The 26,538-nt window shown below is 36.1% G+C and overlaps 1 protein-coding gene across 1 annotated transcript in view; it reads left to right on the top strand.

Moving 5' to 3' along the window:
- Window positions 1-11,144, top strand: part of RP2 (RP2, ARL3 GTPase activating protein) — a 42,300-nt gene extending 31,156 nt beyond the window's left edge. The window contains exons 4-5 of the mRNA XM_027859478.1: window positions 5,534-5,619; window positions 8,810-11,144. Coding sequence (XP_027715279.1) covers window positions 5,534-5,619; window positions 8,810-8,893 — 170 coding nt within the window. The 3' untranslated portion in view covers window positions 8,894-11,144. The remainder of the gene's footprint in view (window positions 1-5,533; window positions 5,620-8,809) is intronic.
- Window positions 11,145-26,538: the final 15,394 nt, after the last annotated feature.

Below are 26,538 nucleotides of genomic sequence, written 5' to 3'. Positions count from 1 at the left end.
AGATAACTGAAGAGGAAAGGTCATATCAGATCCAGTTTATCAATAAACACTAGGAAGGGCTAGCCTGGGAAAATTCTTTTATTTTACCCCAGTCTCATTTATTATCTTGGTCAAAATAATTGGGAGTCTCAGCTATTTTAGTGCACCATGGGGAAAGCCTGAGCTGGTGAGGTGACTCCTCACAATTAGTGGCAGTGCTAGACCCAAATAATAAAAGAAAAAAATAATAGAAACCTCTTACAACAGTTTCTCACCAAGCTTCATCCAAACTTGTTCTTCCTGCCACTGTTTCTCAGTTTTATTAAATCCTACTGCTTACAATCTTTCACCATCTTTATCTGTAAGATTCCTACAGATAAGTTTCTATTCTTGGTCAGTGTTGGCACTTGGGTACATTGTCTCTCTGCTTTGCACAGAAGTCATTGCTAATTGGAGTAGGTTCCTAGGCTCTTCTGTTTTCTTTAATATGACAACTGAATTGCAATGAAATCATTGGAGTAACTTGGGTTGATATCCAGTTTTGCCTTCTCTTACCCATTTTTTGGCAATAGCTTCTTTAAACAAGTTAGGTTGGAGTTATTTTAATTGTGTGCAACCTTTTTTTTTCTTTTAATTTTTATCCTTCTAAGAGTTTGTATGAATTGGTTTTTTGCTCTAGCAAGTTGGTGGTTTGACTTTCCACAGAAAGCTGGTTCACGAACAACTAACTTTACTAAGGAGTTATTTCTTGTTTGTTAGAAATAAAAACAAAATTGATTATATGTTGGCAGCTTTTTTTTGTTGGAAAGTGGTTATAATTTTAACTCTTTTAGGGGAGCTTATGGTAAATGCTTGAAGTTAATTTTTAATATTCTAATATAAGGCAAACAAATAAGAATCACTTTAAAGAATAAAGGTGATTTGATATACTTTAAAGGTAATATCTTTCTCTTTGTACTCATCAAACATTTAGACATAGGTACTTTTAGAGAAAATTTACATATTATCAAAAACATGGTTAGTGATCCTTTTATTTCCATGCTAAAATAACTTTTTAAGAAAGGAAGAGAAATAGACTTCAAAAATGATTATTTGACAAATAGGTAGGATTGCAAAATAAGATGATCATTTTTCTGAAAGGTTATAGGCACCTTTAAAGCTTTCTCATTTGTTTATGAAATAATAGTGATTATTGAAATATATTTCCTTTCATTTACTGAAAATTGAATAGTTAGTAAATAAGTTATGAAAAGATTATTATAGTCTGTTCCAGAATGTATCAGATTTATTCATGTGAATTTTGAGGATGTAGGTAACACTAAAAAAAAAAAAATAGGCCTGTAGTACTGAAATCTTTCCCTTCCCTCTTCCATAGTTAACAGGAAATTTTAGTGAGAAATTTCTGGCTTTCTTTGAAAGCATTTACTGTATTGCCCTGTAGGGATGCTTATTAAAATCATACTCTTTATTTCTCTATCAATTCAAACTTTCCTCCCACTCTCAGTGGTACTGAAAACCCTCAATTCACAACCAATCTCTTTCTTTTAACCCAATATTTATATTGTATGAGCATCAAAACCCTGTTACCATTTTCATTTGATGAGGCAAACACTCAGGTCTGAGCCTTTTTCGTGATGAGCTTTTATTTAGATTGCCTTCACTTTCCCAGCTCACTGTCCCTTTCCTCCTTTCCTTGAAAGACTATCTGCAATTCTCCCATCCTCTTAAGTATTTTTTGACTGAAAACCAGGTTGATTTTTTTAACCATCTTTTCTTTTTTTCTGATTATGCATTGTATATCTTTTGCTTTTAGCACTCGCAGTGTTAAAAAAAATTTGCTTGTATGAGTAATGCCACCTACATAAAATAATCTATATCAGTTCACTATTATTTATGGGGTGGGGATGGTGAGAGTAACAGCAGTGGTGGGGATGATTTCTTTGGTAAAGAGAGAGACTTTCTGATGAGGAAACTCCCTCCTGTGCCGATGGAGATCATCAACTTAAGTCCTGAGAGAGTTGTTTAGGGCAGTTTGAAGTTATGTGATTTGTCCAGGGTCTCTCGGCCAGTGTGTCAGAAGTGGGATTTGAATCCAGGTCTGTCTCCTAAGTTGGCTGTCAGGCATTCATTTATACTGCTGCTCCTTTTATTACCTGATGTAAATAGTTTGTTTATTTTATTCTGTTTAGTTCCTCTGAGAAAGAAACTCTATTTAAATTGTTGCTTTAGTGGCTGGTATAATGCTGTGTGAGCCTGTAAATATATCTTCTTGATGAAAAACTAATCATTGTAATGTGTAAGCATTGTTGTACGGCTACACTAAAATAGTGAGAAAGTACCTAATTTTAAGCTGTCTTAACTATTATATCACTTTCTCTACAAAAATTTTACAAATAAATTCAGTGTTTTTTTCATATTTTAACATTTATTTTTGACAGTGATATTGTTACTCTTGAGAGAATCAGAGGAAGAACCCTAAACCCTAATTGCGCTCTAACCCTAACCTTAACCCTAATTGCTCTCTAACCCTCTATAAATAAGGAAATTGAGGGATAAAGTTTATAGATTAATGACAGCTATGAGTATAACATATTGTGTCATTCTGTGTAGATTTTGGTATCTGAATTTTAAGAAGCCTTTAAACAATGGAAAAGTCTAATTGTCATAGTCCACCAAGTGAGGATTAGGGGCAGCCCTGGCTCAGGCCAGGACTCTCTTGGTGAACCAAGAACTTGGTTCAGTGTTGGGATGACCATTAGTCATTCAACAGGTTTTTTGTTTGTTTGTTTGTTTTAGTATTCAACAGTTTTTCAGTTTTTTTTTTAAACAAGAATGACTTAGCCCAACATAGAAAAGATATTCAACAAGGATTCTCTCACACTTCGAGTAGGTAAATGCAACCCTTCTCATCAGGTGTGATCAGCAGAGGAGGGTGTGGTGACTCAGGAGTTGAGCAAGTCTAAAAGGCCCCAGCTGCACTTGGGTGGGCTCTTCTGTGCCCTTTGATGACCAGAAAGTTAGATCCATATTCCCAGAAGTTGCATCAAGGGAGGCTAAGCTTGAGCCTTTGTCCCCTGGGCTAAAATCAAGATTGTTGTGATATCTTCCTTGTTTTTCAGGGCAAAACCAGTCTAATTTCTTCAAGGGAGGGAATTAGGATACTGCTTTTATAACACTATACAAAGTTGTACTGTGGTATAGTATTTTTAAATTGTGACAAAAGAAACTAAGCTCCCTGGTATAGAGTTACGGGAAAGCCCTGTCCTGCTCCTAGCTTTATAAAAAATATACTTTTCATGAAATACATAGAAAATTGATTATTCTTTATTCATATGTATTTGTAGGTTTGTAGCCTTTTCTATCTCTTCTTTCTAGTCAAATGTTCATTTCTAACACCTACAAATCTGCAACCTTAACTATTTTTATCCAGACAACACAAAGTTCTCCTCTGTACCATGTGCTTTGATACTTTATTACAGTTTAGTGGTTAATTACATCCCGTTTTGCATTGTTCCCTAATCATTTCACCTGTACAAGGCTTGTCTTCCCAACAAGATTATGCACTCCTTGAGGGCAGAAATTGTCTTGTATGTGATTTTTCTGTCTCACAGTGCCTATTGAAATGCTTAGCACATAGTAAGTACTCATAAAAATGCATGTTGAATTAAATTGAACATATTTTCTGTGGCCAACTCATAATTACACTCTGGCTAAAAATTTGACAAGTTCAATTTGAAACTGAAATGAACTTAATGAAATACGGAAATTGTAATAGAAAGTGTAACTAAGCCTTTATAATAGAATTTTAAGCACAATCATCTTTTATTATTCATGTTAATAGAAGGAAAAAGAAAGGTACACACTATCAGTGAGAAGACTAAAAAAAAGTTATAAGGCTTTTGGAAAGCTGTCTGAGACTAGGCTTGGAGGGATACTATCAGACAATCATTACCTTTTTGGTGCCTGGAATTAATTCCCTCTTTGCTTGGCTTTGGTGGACCAAGGCATGGCTTGGATGTCAAGGGGGTTGGAGGCTTGAGGCTGACAGGAGTAATCTACTCAAGGACAATTAAGAGCTGGTTATAATGGCTTAGATTTAAAAAACAACTTTTTTCTCCTTTTCTGAAATGGACAAAGTGTTATGGGCATGTGGGTATGAATAGAAATTAAAGTGATTTAGTCATAGAATCATAAACTCTTAAAGTTGGAAGATCATTTAGTTTAACCTTTTAGCCTTCCCAAGATCATTTATAATCTAAGATATCCAATAATGAAAAGGGATGTCTCTTCCTCATGGTGAGTCAAAATCTGTCTCACTCTGCCTTTTACTCATTGGTTCCTGTTTTCTGATCTCTCTTCTAGATGAAAACTATTCATTATGTGACAGTTCAAACTACTATCATCTTGGTTACTTTTCTTTGGATACGCTTTGATTTGTCAATAGCCCTTTTAAAATGTGGCATATACTACTGAAAAGAATGCAGTTCAGATGCAGTTGGACCAGTGCAGAATAGAGTAGGTTTTTGTCTCTTTCCTTTTTGACAACATTTCCATTAATGTTACAGAAGATTGCATTAGGGTTTTTTGGGATTGTCTATTTCCAAAAGACTGCTATTTTCTTTTTTTTTTTCCCCTTGGGGATTGGGGGTAAGGAAGGGTAGGCAATCAGGTTAAGTGACTTGCCCAGAGTCACACAGCTAGTGAGTGTCTTGAGGCCACATTTGAACTTGCGTCCTCCAGACTCCACGGCTGGTGTGCTATCCACTGCGCCACCTAGCTGCCCCTTCCTGCTCTTTTTAAAATCATATTTAGTGTCGTAGATTTAAAGCTGAAAGGGACCTTGGAATCCAGCTAGTACAACCCCCTCATTTATAAAGAAAAAAAGGACCAGAGAAGGTCACAGACTTGTAAGTAGACCTGGGATTTGAATCCAGAATAAAATCTTTACCTTAATATATATCAGTCATTATTCCTTCCTACCAGTACTATGAGATTATATTTATTTTACTCTGTTAAAGTTTCAAATTTGATTGTTGCCTGCATTCATTACCTTGGTGCATAGAAGACATGAAAACCATAAATGCTGTTTGTTTCTAATCTTTGTGTTATTCTGTGAATTAAGGGTAACTCTTCCCACTGTTCTTTTTTTCTACATTGCTTTCTATAGTATCTGATTTTACTAAAGACATCTAGGCATTTTTTAATATCTCCCACAAATTCAAACTTAGGATTACTTAATGTACCACTAGTTCTACCACATCATGGAAGTTGCTTGCCATGTTTTACTGCCTACCATAAAGATAGTAATAATAATAGCTAATATTTATAAAAGCTTTAATGTTTGCAAAGCACTTTACATACATTTCTTCATTAATTATTTGAAGAAGTCTTAACCATGTAATGTAATCATCCTTCACACCCTTTCAACCACTTTTCCCTTGCCCTGCCCCTCAAAAGTGCTGCATATTTCCCTTAGGGAAGAGAGGAAAAGCTAATTTTAGAATATATATTAAGTACCTTTCATTAATAAAATAGTTCTTTGGTTTTCTTCTAGGTCCTGTTATTGCTTTGGAGTTTAATGGAGATGGTGCAGTAGAAGGATGCCAGCTGATCGTAAATGATGTGTTCAATGGGACCAAGGTGAGAAATTCTATCAGATTGTAGGAAGATAGGGATAAGGCATGTACTTGAAAATTTTGGTATAGGGAACTCCCTGTTGAGTAAATTGTTCCACCAGGACAAGTCATCACCTTCTCTGCATCTCCAGTCTGAGTTTTGCCTAGAGCATTACAAGATTAAGTGACTTGCCCAGGGACTATATAGCCATTGTGAGTCAGAGGTAGGACCTGAACCCCAGTCTTCATAGTTTTAGGATCAGCTCTCAATCAACTACTTCACAGTGCCTCTTAAAAATTGTATGAAATGATAATAGACTTAACATATTTATAGTTGAGTTAAAATATTTGTTCAAACAATTTTCCTCACACTAGGTGATAGCAATATTACTTCAAGTAAGCAAAAAGTCAGTTGATTCAAAACTTCCCTGATTTGGAATTTTGATCGTTAGAAAGCAGCCAGGCCTAAGTTTGCCTTTGTATTATCTATAAATAAATCATTTAGGAAGTAAATTAATTAATAATGGATTCAGTTCATCAGATACTTATTGGAAATTTAGTATGTGCTGCAGACTTTTCTTACAGGAGAAATGTAAGACGTTGGGGATAGGGCATTTGAAGAAGCTGTTCTCTACCACGGGAACAATAAAGGGTTGTAAAATTCAAAGCTAAAATGTATGATACATTATAATAAGAAAAAGGTACTTCTGTCCAGGGGAGAGGTAAATATGAGTGACTGTAGCTGTCCTGCAAGTCTTCTTGGAAGAAATGCATTTTTAGCTGTACTTTGGAGGATAAGTAGGACTTTTCTAAGAAAGGCAAACGAGGAAGAATATTTTCTGGTCCAAATTAGGGGAAATATGAGCAAAGACAAGAATAATTATGATATGTTCCAGCAAAATGGGAAGTCTGAATCTTGACTAGCATTGAAAATAGCCAGTGATGGAGAGTCTTGAATGTTAGGGTAAAGAATCAGAACATAAGCAAGGGCTCTTAACCTTTTCTGTGGGTGTCCTGGACTCCTTGGGCAGTTCAGCAAAGCTTATGAACCCCTTCTCAGAATCATGGTTTTAAATATATGATGAAATGTATAGAATTATAGAAGAAATTCTGTGTGGTTATCAGAGTATTAAAAAGACAAGTTCATAAGCTCTAGGTTAAGAACTTGAGCTAGAGACAAGATACCATCTTGTGCAGCTCCTTCAGAGGAGGAACTGGGACTCCCTTAATGTAATAGAAATAGTAAGTGGGCAGAGCCAGGACCAGAGCACAGGAGTTTTGACTCCTAAGTCCATTACTCATTACCCTTTTTAATGCTGGATTTTAGATTTAGAACGTTTTATTTTCTTGAATAGGGGGAAAAAAACTATTTACAAGTACTGCTGAGCACTTTGGAAATAGCATTATTGAGTTTTTAAAATAGCTTTTACATTTTGTTAAACAATTTAAAGCTGTCTGGGACTTCAGATCATTTTAGCTGAGCTTTCAATTTACAGATGAATAAACTGAAAGCAGAGACACTAAATTAAATGACTTGCCCAATATCCCAAGAAAGTAGCAGATCCCAGCGTTGAATCTAGGTCCTTTTGACTCCAAATCCAGTGTTCTTATTAACACTGTGTGACATTAGCTTATCAACTTAATTAGTTAAATGTAAGACACCTGTTTATTAAAGCAAATTCCCTAAACACCTCTGCAAGTCCACACTTCCTTAGTCTAATTATTGCTTACATCTTTGCAATAATCTATACTTTTAATTTTTCACTGGTTTAGATATTCATGAAAATTAATATCATGATTTGCTGCCATCCTTTTAGATTTTTTAATTTCCTGGAAAATACATGTATGTTATTACATTTACTGCTTTTGTTTTGTTGAATTGCTTTTCTTTTCATTGTTATGAGAAAGTGTGAGATTTATTGGGAAGTAATGGTAGAAAAATATTTTAAAGCACTAATAAAACATTAAAAGATAAATTTAAAAATCCCCAAATTACCATTTACATTTATTTTTCTTTACACTTGGAGTCAAGAAACCTAGACTTGAGTCCCACCTCATGAACTTTGTGACGGGCAAATAATTTAATAGCTCAGATCTCAATCTCCTCATTTGTAAAATGGAGGTAATCCTCATACTATCTAACAATTTAACAGAATGATTGTGAGCAATGTGTCTTACAAACTTTAAAGTGCTATGTTATTGTTATTTGATTACCAGTTCTCCCTAGTATGTAGAATTATCATACTTGTAATGTTTCTGCATTTCATGAAAATATTTGCATTGAGAAGAATGAATAAGATATGCCATAGAGCAGTAGATTCTCCTGCTTACTAATAATAATTTTGCTATACTTGGAATAATGTTGCATTTAATATGGGATAGTTTGGCGAGATACATATAAATCATTATGTGAATATTTTCTAGTTATTGGGAAATAATTATAGAAAACTTGCAAAAACAGAAGGAAAAAGTCACACAGGATGGAAAAACGTGGATTTCAATCAACATTACTGGAGGGGACATTCAAATTGAGATCACAAACCATTGAAGTATATGAGTTGATAGGTTGTTGTCACTCTGGTTTTTGTGATTTAAGATTTCCTTAATAGACACTTTTTTTTTTTTGAGAGCATGAACCTTTTAAGTGGGTGCATACACAAATTTTGGTGGGGAGGAATTTAAAACTCAAGATGTCTGTGTATGGAGTTGGGAAGTACTTTATGCTTTCCTAGCTACTTTCACATCTATATAATCTCAATTTTCTTAACAGTCTGGGCATTAAGAGGGCTGATGTTAAGAGACAAAGAATGGTTAAGTGACTAGTTAATTAAGACATTTAGTGATTGAGCCAGGATTACTAGGACTAACCCAGTGCTCTTTGTATTATATATGACACCTTTTTATATAAACCAAAAGGCATTGCAGTTTAGAAGAAATCATGTGATTTCAAGTGTGCTTTTATAAATGTTCTAATTTTATTTAAAGAAGATTTTCTTCACAGCACTTTTTAAAACTTTAACATTTAATTTGCAACTGCTGGAAATGTAATATATCAATTATAGAAGACTTGAATGTTTGGATATTATCTTGGATGAATTTTATGATTGTATTTAGAGGGCAGCAAAATTTTTGACTAGGTTCAATAATGAACAGGACTCTGGTATTTTGTGTTGATTTGTTATTAATATTTTTTGTCTCTTTTAAATTTAAAATAGATGTTTGTATCAGAAAATAAAGTAACAGCTTCTGGAGATGTTGACAGTTTCTACAACTTTGCTGATCTGCAGATGGGGATGTGAAGTACAGCATGGAACCATTATTCTGACATGAAGCCCAAATTTTCAACTTGTTTATGTAGGTTTTGATAGTATAATTTTCTGCACTAGGAGTATTTTTTTAACTAATGCTAAAATGTTAAAAGATTATTTTTGAAAGAATTTCTTTAGTATGACATTTACTTGATGCAAAATAGATAGTTCATCTTAAAATTTACATTTAATGGTTTTTAAGCACTTAAATCCTTCTCCCACTGTCTGTTCTTCCCTAGAACTTGAAGGTTCACATTTCTGAAACTCTAATTTAAATGAACTGTCAATGAAACATCTACAGACAGTTTTAGGAAGCGAATAAAATGTAGCACTTCCGTGCATAGGATTTAGTACTTGGAAGGGGCCTTAGAGATCCTTTACTACAATCCATTTTATAGATGAGAAATCTAAGAGCCCTTGTCAGTTAAGTGAGTTGCTAAAGGTCATATTTAATAGTAAGTGGGCAAAATTGGGAATTTGAAACCACATTTTCCCTCTGCAAATGCATTGATTTTTCTACTATGCCACCGTAAATAAAACTTAACCAAAACATTTTAACAAGATTGCCATTTTAACATTAACATCTATAAAGAACATATTGGAATTTTGTGTAATTTTACTTTATTTTAATATATATAGTGCTATTGGGAAAAAAAGCCTACTTAATAATTCATTAACCTTCTTAACTAAACTGTTTAAATTCCTGATAATTTAAGCTATCACATTTGTTCTAAGGAAAGACTTTTGCACAGCCCATTACTTGTTTTGGTACCTCTTCTTTTTAGGGAGATTTGTTTCTGTGACTGTATCGATTCAAATCGATCAAGGAATTTTAGTTATCGTTGCTAAGGACTATAAAATGAAACGATGGCTTTGTAAACAAAGTAGGTTGGGGCTGGATCTATTGCTATATAAACTGAAGTTGTCAAACAGATGGACATTTGATAAGTTGTTTTACCAAATAATTACACCAGTCTATACATAGCACAACTTTTCTAAATAAAGATACACAATAGTGGTCAACTTTGGAGCTAAAATTTTTACAACTCCTTGCAGGAAAGGTATCAATCAATAGAAATATAACTGTTATCTGAAAACTGAGGATGCTGCCCAGAAATAAGACTTCTCCTGATAACAGTATAGCATTAATATATTGATTACCAAAAAGCCAAATAAATTTGGTTTCCACAAAATATTCTACATGTAAAAAACAATATTAAGGTAACTTTTAAAACTGTCTAGGTTGTGTAATTGTTTGGGGGGTTGGGGAGTGCATAGTAACCTAATATTCAGAGTTCAGAAATGTCTTAACAGGCTTAGGAAGAAGTGAATTTGATATTTCCATTGTGCAAAAGATAACTTATCAGAAGGTGCTCCATTTTTATAAGTTTGAAAAAGGGATATATTAGGAGCCTTAATAATGCCATTTTGATAGGCCTAAACACAGAAAATAACTTTTTTTTAAATTAAAAATAACTTTTCAAAAATTCTTTTCAAGGTGATTATAAAATGTGAAAATTTAAATGACATTCTTTATTACTTTTAATAATGATTTGAAATGCCATTCCTAACTACTTCCATAAATTATATGCTTATAGTCAGAGTAGTACAGTGTAATGACCATACACTTAAGTATTTAAAGAACCTGTACTATCTACTTAATATTGTGCTGATTTTTGCATTTCATTTCTTCAACTTCGATGAGACCAGAAAATTTTTTAAGATTAAGGAAATGGTGTCTTAAAGTAGAAGTAAAAATCAGTAGTTGTTTATTAAGGTTTTGGCTATAATTAAAGGAATACTTAGTAATCCAGTTGGTAGTAAGAGGACTATTTTTTATTAGCTAGAGTCTAAAACTGTATATACCTCACTTATTTAAAGTTGCTACTATTTATGTTCTTTTGAACATAAAGATGTACTTTTATGAAAAAGTACTTTGATTTCCTATTATTTGAAGGGATTTTAAAAGTAAATGAAGTTACATGCTAGCATAGTTTCTTTGATAATATCTGACTATACAGCATTTCTCTACAGAATGGCTTTCCAATTCATGGACACTTAATGTAATGAATGTTAATTCATTTTCCTAATATGTTATATTTAAACTTACTACTAGCTTATGTCTCTTGTATATTATTACCTGCTTTACACAAATTTTGTATATTTACTGTCTAGCTTTTGTATATATTTCATCTAGCATTTGTAAAAATGGAATCTAAAATAAACATTGTTAAAAATAAAATGCTTTAGTACTCACTTTATATAGATCACTAATGTTTCAGATATACACCAAAATTGTGTATCATGATGTGAATCTGTTTTAGTGGTAAAATAAAATCATATGAACAATTTCCTGTTGTTTGTGTTAATGCAAATTGAGCCCTGCTTTAGCAGGCCACAGGATTTACACTATCATTTTATTTACTATATTATCCAAAATCACAAACACAAAATTTTAATGAACTGTTATTTTAGATTTCAGAGCAAGAAAACAAAAGTCTTTTCCCAAAGAAAAAAATGTCAACATAAGAAATTAAGGCATCTACTCAGAAAACATTAACTAAATTCAGGTTACAGTAAGAACAAGCAAACCTTGAAAGTGTGTATTTAATATTCATATACTGCATATCAGTGAAGTATGCATTAAACAGCTACTATGAACCCAGCACTAGCTACAGAAGTGCTATGAGGGATAAGAAATATTTAACACAGATAACTCTACAGTCTTCTTGGGAAGTTATGACAAAGTGTTTAATTAAAGGTTACTGTGTGGGTGGTAGATTTAATGGTTTTCAAAAAAAATTTTTTTTGCTTGTTCCTAATATCGAACCAGTAATTTAAAATTGTTTTTTAAAGAATAGGCAATACTTAGCATCATAGGTTATAGAGCTCAAATGGATCTTTGAGGCCTATTCCTATTTTAAAGAAAAATGTTATTGCTATCTTTTGTTTTTATATCACTTAACATTTCCAAATATATACCTTTCCTCTTCACTCCCCTCATTAGGGAACCATCCCTTGTAACAGGTTTTTGAGAGAGGGCAGTTAAGTAAAACCAACCCAAGGGCAATAGTGTATTTGATGATCTATACTCCTAGTCCCCCCCTCCAGCAAGGAAGAGTGGTAAATTTCCTTCAGTCTTCCCCAGGACTAAACTTTCTTGTCATTATAATTAGACGATGTTCAGTTACTTTTTGTTGTTCTTTCCTTTTACGTTGTTGTCTTTGTGTATGTTGTTTCCTGATTCTGATTACTTTATCACATACCAGTTCATATATCTTTCTGCATTCTTTGTTCATAGCTTCTTACAGTGCAGTAGGTATTACACCACATTCATGTACCACAGTTTATTTAACCATCCCTCAGCTGATGGGGCAGCTAGGTGGCGCAGTAGATAGAGTGCTGGGCCTCAGACACATACTAGCTGTATGATCCTGGGCAAGTTACTTAACTGCCTCAGTTTCCTCATCTGTATAATGAGCTGGAGAAGGAAATGGCAAACTACTACATTATCTCGGCCAAGAAAATCCCAAAAAATAATAGTTGATGGGTATCTACTTTGTTTCTAGTTGTTTATGACCTAAACAAAGAATATTTTGGTTTTTAGAAGACTCAGACCACCTTTTGAGTGCCTGCCCTAGCAGTGGGATCTCTGGATCAAATGGGACCCAGATATTTTGGTAACTTTTAAAGCATAATTTTAAGTATAATACCAAATTCAATTCTCATTTTTTAAATGTGAAAACAGATCCAGAGAGGATTTGATTTGCTCAAAGTCACACAGCCAGAGACTGGAGGCTTGACTGTCTGCTGATCTGCCTTAGATCTAAAGAGATTCTCAAAGTAAACTTACATTATTTACCTACTTAGAAGGTGTCCTTGCATTTCACACACGAATAAACTGGATTCTGAAAAATTGTTCTTAAAAAGTGTGACTTAGTTAAGTTTTTAGGGGGAAAAGGTCTTCAAATCATCCTAAGGGTGTCTTTTTCTTTCCTACAGTAGACTCTTAGCAATGCATATTCAGCCAATTTTTGATTAGTCAAGGGTTGGTGATCAAGAGCTAGCATTTTGAAACTTGTCACCTGGTTTTGAGTTAATTTAACTGCTCATTAGCAGGTCAGACAGAGCTAGAGAAGTTCGATAACATTAAGTTAAGACTATTATTGTAGGTAAGAGGTGATTTCCTCTTTCTGACTTCCCTGCCTGCATCAGTAAATGTGTCTACTCGTGTTTGGAAGGGTTAGAGAGGCCCAGATGAAGCATACTCGGTGTTACGATGACGTACGTGAAGCTTCAGGGTTTTTTTAGGTCTGCAGTTAAGCAATTTTTTTGAATTTTATTTTAAATAAACAAGTATTTACTCTTTCCCACCTACATTGAAAAAACATAAAAATATGAAGTCAAGCAAAACAAATTCCTAAATTGGTTATGTCCAAAATGCATATCTCTGCATCTTGAGTCTATCCCCCTCCATTGGGAAGTGGGTAGCATGTTTTGATTATTCGTTCTCTGGAGTCATGGTTAGTCACTGCATTGATCACATAAGCCTTTCAAAATGTCTTTACAGTGTTACGTAAATTGTTCACCTTCTGCTTACTTTACTCTGCATCAGTTCATAAAAGTCTTAGGTGTCATTCCTTTTAGTATTTCTTACGGTATAAAAATATGCTATTACATTTGTATAGCCATAATTTGTTCAGCCATTCCCCAATTGATGGGCATCTTCTTAACTACCCAATTTTTTGCCATTATAAGTAGCAGAACAAATATAATTAGTGTTAGAGCTGGTTATCTGCCTCTGTATTCAGTAACCTATTTTGTAAAAAGGATAATTAAAGTTTTTTTTTTTTTTAGATTGTTGATCCATTATCTGTGTCCCCACCCACGGATTTGGCTGAGTGATGTTTGGCTGAATAAAGTGAGTTTGGCTGTACTAATTCTTTTTTCCTCTTCATACATGAAGTGCATGACATTTCTCTGAACTGTTTTGAGGAGCATTTATTAGTACATATACTATGTACTAGAAGTCACAGTAGGCCAAAAGTATATAAAGATTAAAAGTGTAATAGCCAGTGTTCTCAAGGAACTTATGTTCTTTTAGGCTTACATACACTGATATATACAAAAGAGATAATAAGTTGATTTTGGAATAGATGATAATGGCAGTTAGGAACATCAATCAGGAATGGCCTTGTGTAGAAAGTGCATCATCTGAGTCTTCAACAGAACCAGGGATTCTAAAAGGTTAGAGCCGAAAAGAGATTACATTACAGGCGTGAGAAACAACCAGTGCAAAGACTCGGAGACAGGAAGATGGAATGTCACCTAAGAGAAACCAAAAGAAGGCCAACTGGACTGTAATGAAGAGTGTGTGAAAAAAGGGACACAGTATTGTGTACCAGGTCTGGCAAAGTAAGTTGGGGTCTAGTTGTGAAGAGCTTTGAGAGCAAAACAGGCATTTGTCCTAGAGGAGACGGCATGGTGCAGCCTCAAAACTGCTGAATTTGGAAGCAAATGGCCAGAGGTCATCCCAGCTCTCCCATTGATATTACTTGTGTGACTTTGAGCAAGTCATTTTTCCTCTGTCGTTCTCAGTTTTCTCATATGTAAAATGAGGAGGCTGGGAGTCCCAAGGGTACCCTCTGTAGCTGCTATTAGTTGTTAGGAATCTTTTTTTGTTTTTGTTTTTGTTTTTCTGCTAGGCAATGGGCTTAAGTGACTTGTCCAGGGTCACACAACTAGAGTCAAGTGTCTGAGGCCAAATTTGAACTCAGGTCCTCCTCACTCGGGCCAGTGCTCTATCCACTGCACCACCTAGCTGTCCCCAGGGATCTTGTTTGATGACACTTAGGGGTTCCCTATCAGTATTGTTGCAAGGTTATTGGAGGCCTGAGTTTCACTAGGCATTACACTACCACAAAATTAACCTTGCCAAGATAACTGGTAGCTGCAGCAGTTACCATCTATATACTTTGTGGCTGTACCTCAGCTAAAGCTAACTTGAAAGCTATTTATCTGAGGGGCAGCTAGGTGGCGTAGTGGATAGAGCATTGGCCTTGAAGTCAAGAGGACCTGAGTTCAAATATTAGCCTCAGACCAAACACTTAACACGTCCTAGCTGTGTGACCCTAGGCAAGTCACTTAATCCCAATTGCATAAAATTTTTTTCTAAAAAAAAAGAAAGTTATTTATCTGAATTAGTATTAAACTTGCAAACCTGAAAGAAGGAAAAAAAAAGTTGGTAGAATAACAGAACAAAAAAAACATATAGGTCCCTGGTATTCCCAGAGCACTGTGATAGAAGCTGGGAGCATCATCAAGTTTAAATAATTCCTGGTTCCTGCCTTTATGGAATTTATAGACTGGGGGGTGGGGGAGGACAGGACACCAGCACAATAACTAAAATAGCCATTATTACATCATAAATACATCAGATGCAAAGTGAAGTAAACAGAGCCAGTCGTGTTAAATGTAACGCAACTCCATCAATACAAATGGAAAGAACCAGAAAACAATTTAAGATGAATGGTGCCAAATTTAAAAAGAATAAGCTTGAAGACTCAAAGAAGAGATATGAGAAGATACTTTCCACAACTCCTTTGCAGAGGTGAGGGGAACCAGGGGTGTGGAACATTGCATATAATGGAGATACCTAGGTGGTACAGAGGATAGAGGAGGGCTGAGCCTGGAGTCAGGAAGGCCTGAATTCAAATCCAGCCTCAGACACTTACTAGCTATGTGACCCTGGACAAGTCATGTAATCTGTTTGACTCAGTTTCCTCATCTGTAAAATGGGGATAAAAATAGCACTTAACCTCTCAAGGGTTATGAGGCTCAAATGAGATCATAAAGGGCTTAGCACAGTATCTGGCACATAGTAACTACTATATAAATGTTAGCTATTGTTGTTGTTATTGTTACTGTTATGGTGATGGTGAGGGTTGGTAGAAGGAGGAAGAGGAGGTGGCACTATATAAATGTTAGCTATTGTCAGGTTTTTCCTATGTATTGATCAATTTGCAAATTTCTATTTCTTAAATTCTTCATATATAAGGGATGGCTCTCTGAGAGGAGGGATACAGGGGAAAACTAAATGATATAAATAGAAAATATATCAATGAGATCTATTAAAAGGAAATACAGAACCATGAAAAAAAGTGCCATGGTAAGTCCACAGCAGGTGATAGTGAGAAAGACTGGAGCTCAGAGAAGGGAGGATGGAGGAGATGGATTACAGAATCTCAAACTGGAAGGGACTTTAGAGGCCATCTACTCCAAACCCATCATTTCACAGATGTAGAAACTGAGATCCAAGGAAAGTTAAGTGACTAGCCCGAGGTCACACAGTTGTGAGCAACTGAGATGCTCTGACTTGCAGTCAGTGCTTTTTCCACTGTATTTTGGTCTTTAAAGAATGCAGCTAGGTGGCGCAGGGGTAAGAATGCTGGGCCTAGAGTCAGGAAGACTCATCTTGAGTTCAAATCTGTCCTCAGACACTAACCCTGGACAAGTCACTTCACCCTGTTTAACTCAGTTTCCTCATTTGTAAAATGAGCTGGAGAAGGAGATGGCAAACCACTCCAGTATCTTGGCCAAGAAAACCCCAAATGGGGTCACAAAGAATCATACTGACTGAGACTGAAAAACAAAAAGAATTCAGCAGATGGGGAAGAGAAAGGAGAACTATTATGCTTCTCAGTTTCAGCTGAGGAAAAGGTACAGAACATGATCTCAGGGCAGAGAGTAGTACAGTCTGGCTGGGGCACAGAATGGTATGAATTAGAGTGGTACTAGGTTGTGAAAGTCCTTGACTGCCAGACAGAGGATTGTGAACTTTTTTGGGGGGGGGCAGATAAATAGCATGGCCAGATCTTTCTATGAGAAGGGTTATTTTGGTGAAAGAGTTGCCTGGAGTGGGGAAGAAAGGAATCAGAAAGACATTTTTGAGTCATTATTGCCGCTGTCTAAGTTGGGTGGTAATGATGAACTGTTTACAATAGTCCTACAGAGAATTGAGATAAGGAGACTTAGAGAAGTGTCATGGAAATGAAATTGACAGAGCTCAGTAGTTGATTGGATAAAGAATAGAGAAAAAGGGAGAGAAAGAGAAAAAACCCAATTTTACCAATATTCTGCTTGACAAACATCAATACATGAATTCCACATGCAAACACCAGAGGAAGGAGATCACATATGAACCTCAAATTTATATTATGACTTTTTTTTTTTAAGTTATCTCCAATTTCAATGTCAAAGTCCTGTTTGGTATTTAAGACTCTTCACATTCTGCCCCCTTCTTACCATTTCAGCCTATACCTGGCTCCCCTCTATGCTCTCTGAAACTTACAATACCTACCTAGTTGCCATTCCTTGTAAGTGATATTCCTCTCTTGTCTTTGCAAAGGCTCTTGTCCATTCTTGGACAAGAATTCTTTCCTCACCTCAGACTCTTAGCAGCTCTGACTTCCTTCAAGATTCACTTCAAATGATACCTTCTGCAGGAGGCTTTCCCAGGCCCCTTAGTCATTTACGCCTTTCCGTCTAAGATTAACTATACATGCATCTTGTATTTACCTATTTATGTGTCCCCCAATAGTATGTCAGCTCTTTGAGGGCAGGAACTGTTTGTTTTCATTTGTATCGTCTTCATTAAGCATGGTGCCTAACACTTAGTAATTAAGTAGTTCTGAATGCTTGTTGGTTGGTTGTGACTGCTTTCTTGTTGACCTAAACTGATGAGAAAGAAAAATGTAAAATCTTTGATAGAATTTAGAACCTTGATGTTTTTGCCATGTAGGGATCCCATGAAGTTTCTCCTCCAACTGTGCCATGGCTCCTTGGTGAGGTCCTCAAATCTCAATGCAGGGGAGGCATGGAATGAAGGGCTACAAAAAGTATGCTGTCCTGCCTTCTTGAGTTTTTTTCCTCCAGGTGGGTTAAAGTGACACTTTAAAAAATTTTACCAGTTACTGTTTCCTTCATTCAGCAGTGGTGATGGCTAAGCTGGGAATGGTTGATGGAACACTGCACCCATTTACTTTTGAAAAACTTTACGGTAACTAAACTCCATTGCTCAAATGGATAAATATCCTTGAAATTAAACCTTCAGAAAGAGGCATTCAGAGTTTACTGTTATTTTACTAAAGGTGAAAGGATCAAACTTTGTCTAGATTCTACTGTGAGCATTTATTAGGTACATTCTATGTTCCAGGCACTATGCTAAGCACTGGGGATACAAATAAAGGCAAAAACCAGCCCCTTTTCTCAAGAAGCATTTAATCTAATGAGGGAGAAAACATGCAAACAATTATGTACAAACAAGATAGATATAGAGAGAAGGTACACTGAAGTTTTATTTATCAAGATTACAAGTTCATAGAGTATTCAATTTTGTTGTTATTCAGTCACGCCCAGCTCTTCAAAACTACATTTGAGATTTTCTTGGCAAAGATACAGGAGTGGTTTGCCATTTCCTTCTCCGGCTCATTTTACAGATGAGGAAACTGAGGCAAACAGGGTTAAGTAACTTGCCCAGTGTCTGAGGCTGGATTTGAACTCAGGTCTTCCTGACTTCAGGCCCAGCACTTTATCCACTCTACCATCTAGCCATTACATATAAGGAATAATATTTTAAAAGACAAATGAAAAAAAGAAAAAAATCAGGAAAACTGCTGAATACATCAAAAAGATTTGAAAATATGTGCAATAAACAACACTTGTGAACCTTGAACTCTTTAAAGAGGTATGATAGGAGGGTCACTTCACATCTCTTCTTTCAATTCATACTTGTTCCTTATAATTTTGCAGCATTCACTTTTGATTTTATTGTGGGTGTTTTTTGTTTACACTGTTGTAGTCATTGTGTATTTTGTTTTATTGGTTCAGATGACCTCGATCTTCACCAGTTTATGTAGATCTTTCCCTGCTTCTCTGCATTCATCATTTCTTACAGCATTGTAAGATGCAGTTACATTCATGGTGTTTGTTTTTTAATGGAGAAAGGGTAGTTGGTGAGAGACTAGGAACCTGGACAGCTTTGAGTACGAGGCCAGGAGCAAAGACCTTCCGAAGTCTAATTTTCTCCTTACTTCAGCCTCTTTCTGGGGCCTCAGACAAGTTGCTTACCACTATGACTGAATTGAACTAATTTGCAATTGGAGTAATAAAAATGAACTTGCAAGGTGTAAGAGGGACCACTAATTAGCTAATGTTTGTAAAGTGCTTTGAAGAGGAAAAGTGGTCTATAAATCTTAAGTATTATTGTATTGAGCAAAATGAGCTCGGTTTTCTTTTTAAAGTACTCCCAGCTGTAGAATAGGCTACAAATAGGGCAGTGAATGGAAAATTGCATGTCAAAGAAGTTGTTGTAGCGACTTAAGTATGGCTTTCCTATTGGTTAATGTACATTGCACCACCGACCAGGAAGGGGGATGGGGGTTGGGGTTGGGAGAAAAGTTCTTTGCAAAACTTAAAGCCTATAGAAATGTGAGCCTGGGGCCAGTTTGAAGCCCCTCAAGCACTTAGTTCACTTTAACTTTTTAAACAAAAGCCTTATTGTTATTTTGTTTCCACACCACACTTTTCACCCCAGCTTTTAGATAGAATGCATATTACTTTTTATTTTTAACTTTACTGTACCCCCTGAAGTATGTTCTCCCTTTGTGTATTTGTCCAAGTTTTGAGAAAAGTAAGTGAAAAAAGACATTTTTCCTTTTTTTAGCATTTCCCCACAGTGTTTTGTCAGATTTTGTTATTTCCCGTGATGTAAATGTGGTTCTGTGAAAAATATTTCGAAATATTTTTCCATCAAAAATAATATATTTGAAATTATATATATTTCAAATGTACTTATTCCATAATATGTATTTTTTCGGTGTAGAAAGAGACCTGATTTCATAGGATAATACAAATACATTAGGAATGATCATGGGATCACAGTTTTAAAAGCAATATGAGACTCAAAAGGTGTTCAAGTCCAACCTCCCTCATTTTACAGATGAGACACTGGGTACAGAGAGGTTACTTGACTTGTCCAGAGTCACACTGCTAGTATCAGGATTTGAAATTTCCTTTAGAGCCAAATTTCCTTGGCTCTAAAATATTCCCAATGTTATTCCTCCTTTTTATCCCAAAGGTTTTCAATACTTCCAGATCAACATTTACTGGATTTCATCAATATATTTCTATTCCTAAAGTGCTCTGTGGATAAATTAGCTTGAGAAATGCTGCCCTGTACAATTCTCTCCAGTCTTCCAGTCCCCCTTCTCTCAACAATCAATACAGTTAAACTCTTTCACTTAAATCCAATTCACTTGCTTGTCATGGCATCAACTCCCTGATGTCGTGGTCCTCTTCGAGAAGGAAGGACAAACAACCTCTGTGAATAGAGCTGCCCACTAGGGATCAAACTTGCAGTTAGGCAATACTCCCTCCCTCCCTTCCTTCCTCCCTCCCTTCTTTCCTTTCTTCTCTTTCTACAAAGAGTAGACCCCTACCTGAGGGTGCTCTGCCCAAAGGGAATGTAAATTTTAATCTCTGAAACTTTTTTTTTTCCCTTGTTTTAGTTTTCTCTCTTAAAGACCAGTCTTAACCCCAAATCACTCTGGTCCTAGACCAATCCCTTCTTGGTCAGTGTGTCACTGTTTGGGTCCTGACTGGCTCAGAATGAATGCAAATAACAATTGTTTCTGTTTTGGCCAGAAACCCTGGGAGTTTTCCCCTCCAAGATCTATTTTTTTTTTAAAGAGGCCATTCTTTGCCTCATTTCTTATTAAGACTTAATCACTGCACGGGCGTTGCCTCAACCTAAGATCAGTTAAAGACCTTAGCTTGAAAAGGTCAAGGGATCCCACTGCATCCTGCACCATCTCCAGTTGTCCTGATCCATATCTGGCCACTGGACCCAAATGACTCCAGAGGAGAAAGTTGAGGCTGGTGACTTTGTGCAGCCCTCCCTCACTTAAATCCAGTTCACCTCCCTGATGTCATGATCCACTTCAAAAACAAGGACAAACAGCAAGTAATAGCAGCAGTTAAACACATTTTATCCTCTGTTTTGAAACCATAACTACAGCTGCTAGGAAGGTCTCCTTAGAGCTTCAAGAACACTGGTCAATTTAAAAAGGAGAGGAAGCAGTAAGAGAATAGCAATGGCTAGACTAAAAAGTTTTCCTAATGTTTGGTGTATACCTCTATTCTTCCATTAGAAAACATTTTTGCATAAAGCCAAGGTGGCGATTTATTTGGTGCCAAGGCAAGGAAAGGGTTAAATTAAAGTTGTCTGCTCTTTTTCACGGTTTGGCCTTGAGGGTAGGAAGGTCCAGTTAGCACTCAATCTTTAATTCCACCCAGCTCTTTCTTTTCCCTTTTTTTTTCTCCATGTTTCCCTTATACTTTTCAGTGGCTATCAGTGATGAATTTGTTCCTAAGTAAACTGATAACTGAAAATGAATAGGCTTGGCCAGGGAATAAGGGGTTTGCTGTAGGGATTTTTAAAAATGCATCTCTCCCCTTCTGAGAACAGAGTGGAACACCAGGATGGAGCTTTGTAGATGGCAGCTAGTCCTTCCTCTAAAACCAAGGTATTTTTTTTTTTGCACTAGACTTAAAACTTGAATTTGTTGTGTGACTCTGAGCAAGTCATTTTATTCCAGTTTCCTCAGTTGTAAATGAGGCAGTTGGATAAGACATGTTAAACAGTATTTTACTTTTTCCAATTATATGTAAAGACAATTTTCAACATTCATTTTTTGAAAAATTTTGAGTTTCAAATTTTTCCCCTTCTTCCCTTCCCTACCCCTTCTCCAGGATGGCAAGTAATCTGATATAGGTTATATATGTGTAATAACATAAAACATATTTCCACATTAGTCATATTGTGAAATAAGAAACAGAATAAAAGGGGAAAAAAAACACCAACCTTCCCCTCAAAGGTGAAAATAGTATGCTTTCATCTGCATTCAGACTCCATCAGTTCTTTCTCTGAATATAGATAGCATTTTTCATCATAAATCTTTTGCAATTGTCTTGGATCACTGCATTGCTGAGAAAAGCTAAGTTTATCATAGTTCATCATCACACAATGTAGCTGTTACTGTGTACAATTTTCTCCTGGTTCTGCTCATCACTCAGCATCAGTTCATATAAGTCTTTCCAGGTTTTTCTGAAATCTCCTTGTTCATCATCTCTTACTGCACAGTAGTATTCCATTACATTAATATGCCACATCTTGTTTAGCCAATCTCCAGTTGATGGGCATCCCCTCAATTTCCAATTCTTTGCCACCACAAAAAGAGCCGCTATAAATGTTTTTGTACATGTGGGTCCTTTTCCTTTTTTTTATGATCTCTTTGGGATACAGGCCTAGTTGTGGTATTGTTGGATCAAAGGGAAGGATGTGCACAGATTGATTGCCCTTTGGGCATATTTCCAAATTGTTCTCCAGAATAATTGGATCAGTTCACAACTCCACCAGCAATGCATCCAGGATTGAAGAAATTTGGTATTTTTAGTCTGAAAGGGAGATAGGATAGCTACCTTCAAGTAGGATTGTCCTATGGAGAAAAAGAAAAGGATCCCATTTCACTTGTGTAACATAAGCAAGCAGAACTGGGATGGAAATTATAAAGAGGGAGGATGAGGCTCATTGGAAGAACAGCTGTAGTGATTAGAGAGGTTCAAAAGTAGAATGGGCTGTGTCATTCTCCTGTAATGAGGACTTCATCATTAGAGGTACAGTATTCAAGGAAAGGATCACCCAGTCAAAGATGCTGTAGTTGGGGTTCAAGCTTTGGGTAGAAAGAAGTTTGGACAAGATTATCTCTAGACTCTTTCAGACTTTAAAGTTCAGTTCACCTAATCACAATAGTTTATAGTTACGTATACCTCATCTATAAACAATCTATTGATAGTAGCCACGTGGTACAATTGATAGAGCTCCAGGTGTATAGTCAGAAAGACCACAGTTCAAATTCAGCCCAAGATATTTACTAGCTGTGTGACTTTGGGCAAGTCACTTAAAACATTTAAGTTTTCCTCAAACATTACAGTTTCCTCAACTGTAAAATGAGGATAATAACAGCACCTACCTTGAAGGGTTGTTGTGAGGATCAAATAAGATAATATTTGTTAAATGCCTGGCACATAGTAGGCACTATATAAATACTAGCTAGCTAGTAGGAGGAGGAGGAGGAGGAGGAGAAAATACTATAGTAATATGTGAAATTTGCAATGTGCAAGTAGACATGAAAATAGTCTCATTCTTTCGGTGCAGATGAATACATTAAATCAAGCTTTTCCATCTGTTACTAATTCTTACTCCCTGTATGCTTCCGGCCACTTTCTTAAGCACTTTAGCCCTCTGTTTCTTCATCTTTAATAGGAGAGTCTTGGACTAGCTGACCTCTAAGGTCCCTTCTAAATATAAATCTATGATGATAGTAGCTACAATTTGAATAGCACTTTAAGGTTTGTAAAGTGTTTCACACATTATCTCATGTGATCCTCACAACAACCCTGTGAGGTAGGTGCTGCTATTATCTACATTTTACAGATGAAAAACTGAGGCTGATAGTGGTTAAATAACTTACCAGGGTCACACAGCTAAAAATGTATTATCTCACTGAGGATTTGAATTCAGAGGGTTCCTGACTCTAAGGCCACCTAGCTCTCATGAGCCTATAATACCATATTTACCCATAATTTTGTCCCTGTTCTTTTTAATATTTCTATTCTAAAAGAGAGTTGGATTACAAGGAATCATGTAAATTGTTCAGTCATTTCAGTAATGTCCAGCTCTTCCTGATCCCATCATATAACTATGTATTAATCCAAGGATTATAGTAGAGAGTTTGTAAAGTTGTGAGCAAGTGTATCTCAAGGTGTTAGAGAAAGGGTAAGAAAGGGAAAGCAATTCAAAGTGATTAAAAGGTGGAGTTCACATCTTTATAGAATATTCCAGCTGAGAAGGACCTTAGAAATGTTTTATCCAGAAAAGAAAAACGATAAATGTTGGAGAAGATATGGGAAAATTCTCCCTCTTTATAATTTCCATCCCAGTTCTGCTTGCTTACGTTACACAAGTGAAATAGGATCCTTTTCTTGACAACCCTACTTGAAGGTAGCTATCCTACCTCCCTTTCAGACTAAAAATCACAAATTTCTTCAATCATTTCTCAAATGACAATGTTTTTAGATCTGACGTATGATGGTAAATTTTTAACAGCAGGGTGGGGGAAAATGGACACAAGACACACTTTTAATTTGCCTTATCAATATTTTCCATCACTTTTGAAAGTCTAGACAACAGACAAAACAACCAACTAAGTCGTGATTTTCAGGATGTGTTGACATCGTCAGAGTAAATGCTCACCCTGAAAATTTAGCAATAGGCTCTCCTGGCCAGTTCCAGGTGGCTCCAGCATACCCCTGTTCCTGATCTTTTGTCATCTGGGTTGTCTTCCTTTAGGCATTCTCTGGTTCATCAATAGCTTCCTTAGAATGTCACACACAGAGCTGAACAAAATATTTCACGTCTGACCAGCACTGAATATAGGGGGTCTTCTGCCTGTTTTGTTCATTGTGCTTCTATTAATGCAGCATAAGCTTGATTTTCTCTTTGGCAGACATGGCACATTTTTAACATGTTGCCCAAATGCAAGCAAGTTTTTAACAAATATACTTCCAGATTATTATTTTTCAAATAACCTTATAAAGCTGTGGACTTGATTCATTGTCTAAAGCATTCTTAGAGCTTCTTTTTGAAATGCTTTCAGAGTTAATTTGTAAGTCGCTAAAAAAAATTGATGTCATTATTTTATAGTTACAAATTTGCCTTTGGACAAAAACAGTATTGTTCAGTTCGATCACCCACTTTACTCAACAGACTTGGATTGAGTGACTTCTGGTTGCTATTACACCATCCTTAATGGACAAAGATTTGCTGCCATTATTAGTCTAAACCAGGGGTTCTTAATCTGAGGCTGAAGACTTTGTCTTAAAATTTTTTTATAATTTTATTTCAATATAATTGGTTTCCTTTGTAATCTTAGGCATTTTGTTTTACGCATTTTATTCTTAAAAAGACTAGGTCTTCTTATTTCACCTAGGCTAGAAGTAGAGAGGCTCAATATCACTACTGAATGGCATGTGAATTTTGATTTGCTACATTTCTTTTTTTAAATATTTTTTGTTTGTTTTGTTTTTGGTGAGACAATCGGGGTTAAGTGACTTGTCTAAGGTCACACAGCTAGTGAGTGTAATGTGTCTGAGGCCACATTTGAACTCAGGTCCTCCTGCCTCCAAGGCTGGTGCTCTATCCACTGCGCCACCTAGCTGCACCTGATTTGCTACATTTCTGGCCTGGGCTGATTTGTCCCTCCTTGGGGAACCTGGTGGGCTCTCCTCCCATAGGCTCACCACACTGTTGCTGGACTTAGCGCAGACATCTGATTGGCTTAGCCCACTCTAGCTCAGAATTCCTAGATCTGACAACCTCAGCTTCCCAGGTAGCTGAGATTACAGGCTTGTGCCAATTGCTAAATGTATTTTAAAACCTTCAGAGAAGAGGTCCGAGAAAAGGTCCATAGACTTCACTAGACAGCTAAAGGCATCCATGACACACACAGAAAAATTAAGAACCTCTGGTCTAGATTCTATTTTCTCATCACCTTATACTTGGACTGTGGCATACTTTAATTAACAGCCTCCTTCTAAATGGTCTCCCTAGCTCAAGTCATTTTCTACCCAATAATTTGTCCTAGATTAATTTTTAAGCATTTATAAGGCTTTTATTAATAGTTAGCATTTATATAGTACTTTAATATTTGCAAAACACTGTACATATGTTACCTCATTTGATCCTTCCAACAACCCTGGGAGAGAAGTGTTATTACTTTAACCATTTTGTAGTTACAGAAACTGAGACAAACAGAGGTTAAGTGATTTGTGTAGCAGGTGTCTTTTGAAGCAGGATTTGAACTTTGTCTCCCTGGCTCCAAGTCCAGCCCTCTTACTCACGGTGCCACCTAGCTGCCAATGTATATTTGAAGGCATGCAAAGCTGTGTGTGTGTGTGTGTATGTATGTATACACACACACACACACACACAAATACACACACACATATAAAAAATTTGATCCTCATAGGAACCGTGGTATTATTCTCCCTATTTTACAGATGAGAGAACTGAGCCTGAGAAAGGTTAAGGGACTTGTCCAAGATCACATAGGAAGTGTCTAGTGTCTAAGGCAGGATACAAATGTGAGTCTTCTTGACTCTATCCACTGTGCCCCCTAGTTGCCACCTAGTTACCTCAGAAAAATATAAATATAAAAATACATAATAAATAATAATATATAATAATAAATAGAAATATATAAAAAATATAATAAAAATATAAAGCTTTGGCATGGCTGTTGGTAATAGTTTGCTCTCTGTTTCTGTGTACCCAGATTCATTTGCATTCTGTGGTGTTGATTTGCTCAGAAGTGGAACAGATACCTCCTAGATTAATTCCTAAACCACCATTTTCATCTTATTCTCATCCTCAAAATCCTTCAATGGCTCATTGTTGTGTACACCAGAATGTCCAAATTCCTTAGCCTCTAACATTCAAAGGCCGTTCATGATGTGGC

Source organism: Vombatus ursinus, unplaced genomic scaffold, assembly GCF_900497805.2.
Source record: "Vombatus ursinus unplaced genomic scaffold, bare-nosed wombat genome assembly UNPS02014168.1, whole genome shotgun sequence".
Taxonomy (NCBI): Eukaryota; Metazoa; Chordata; class Mammalia; order Diprotodontia; family Vombatidae; genus Vombatus; species Vombatus ursinus.
This window is presented reverse-complemented; position numbering and strand designations above follow the sequence as displayed.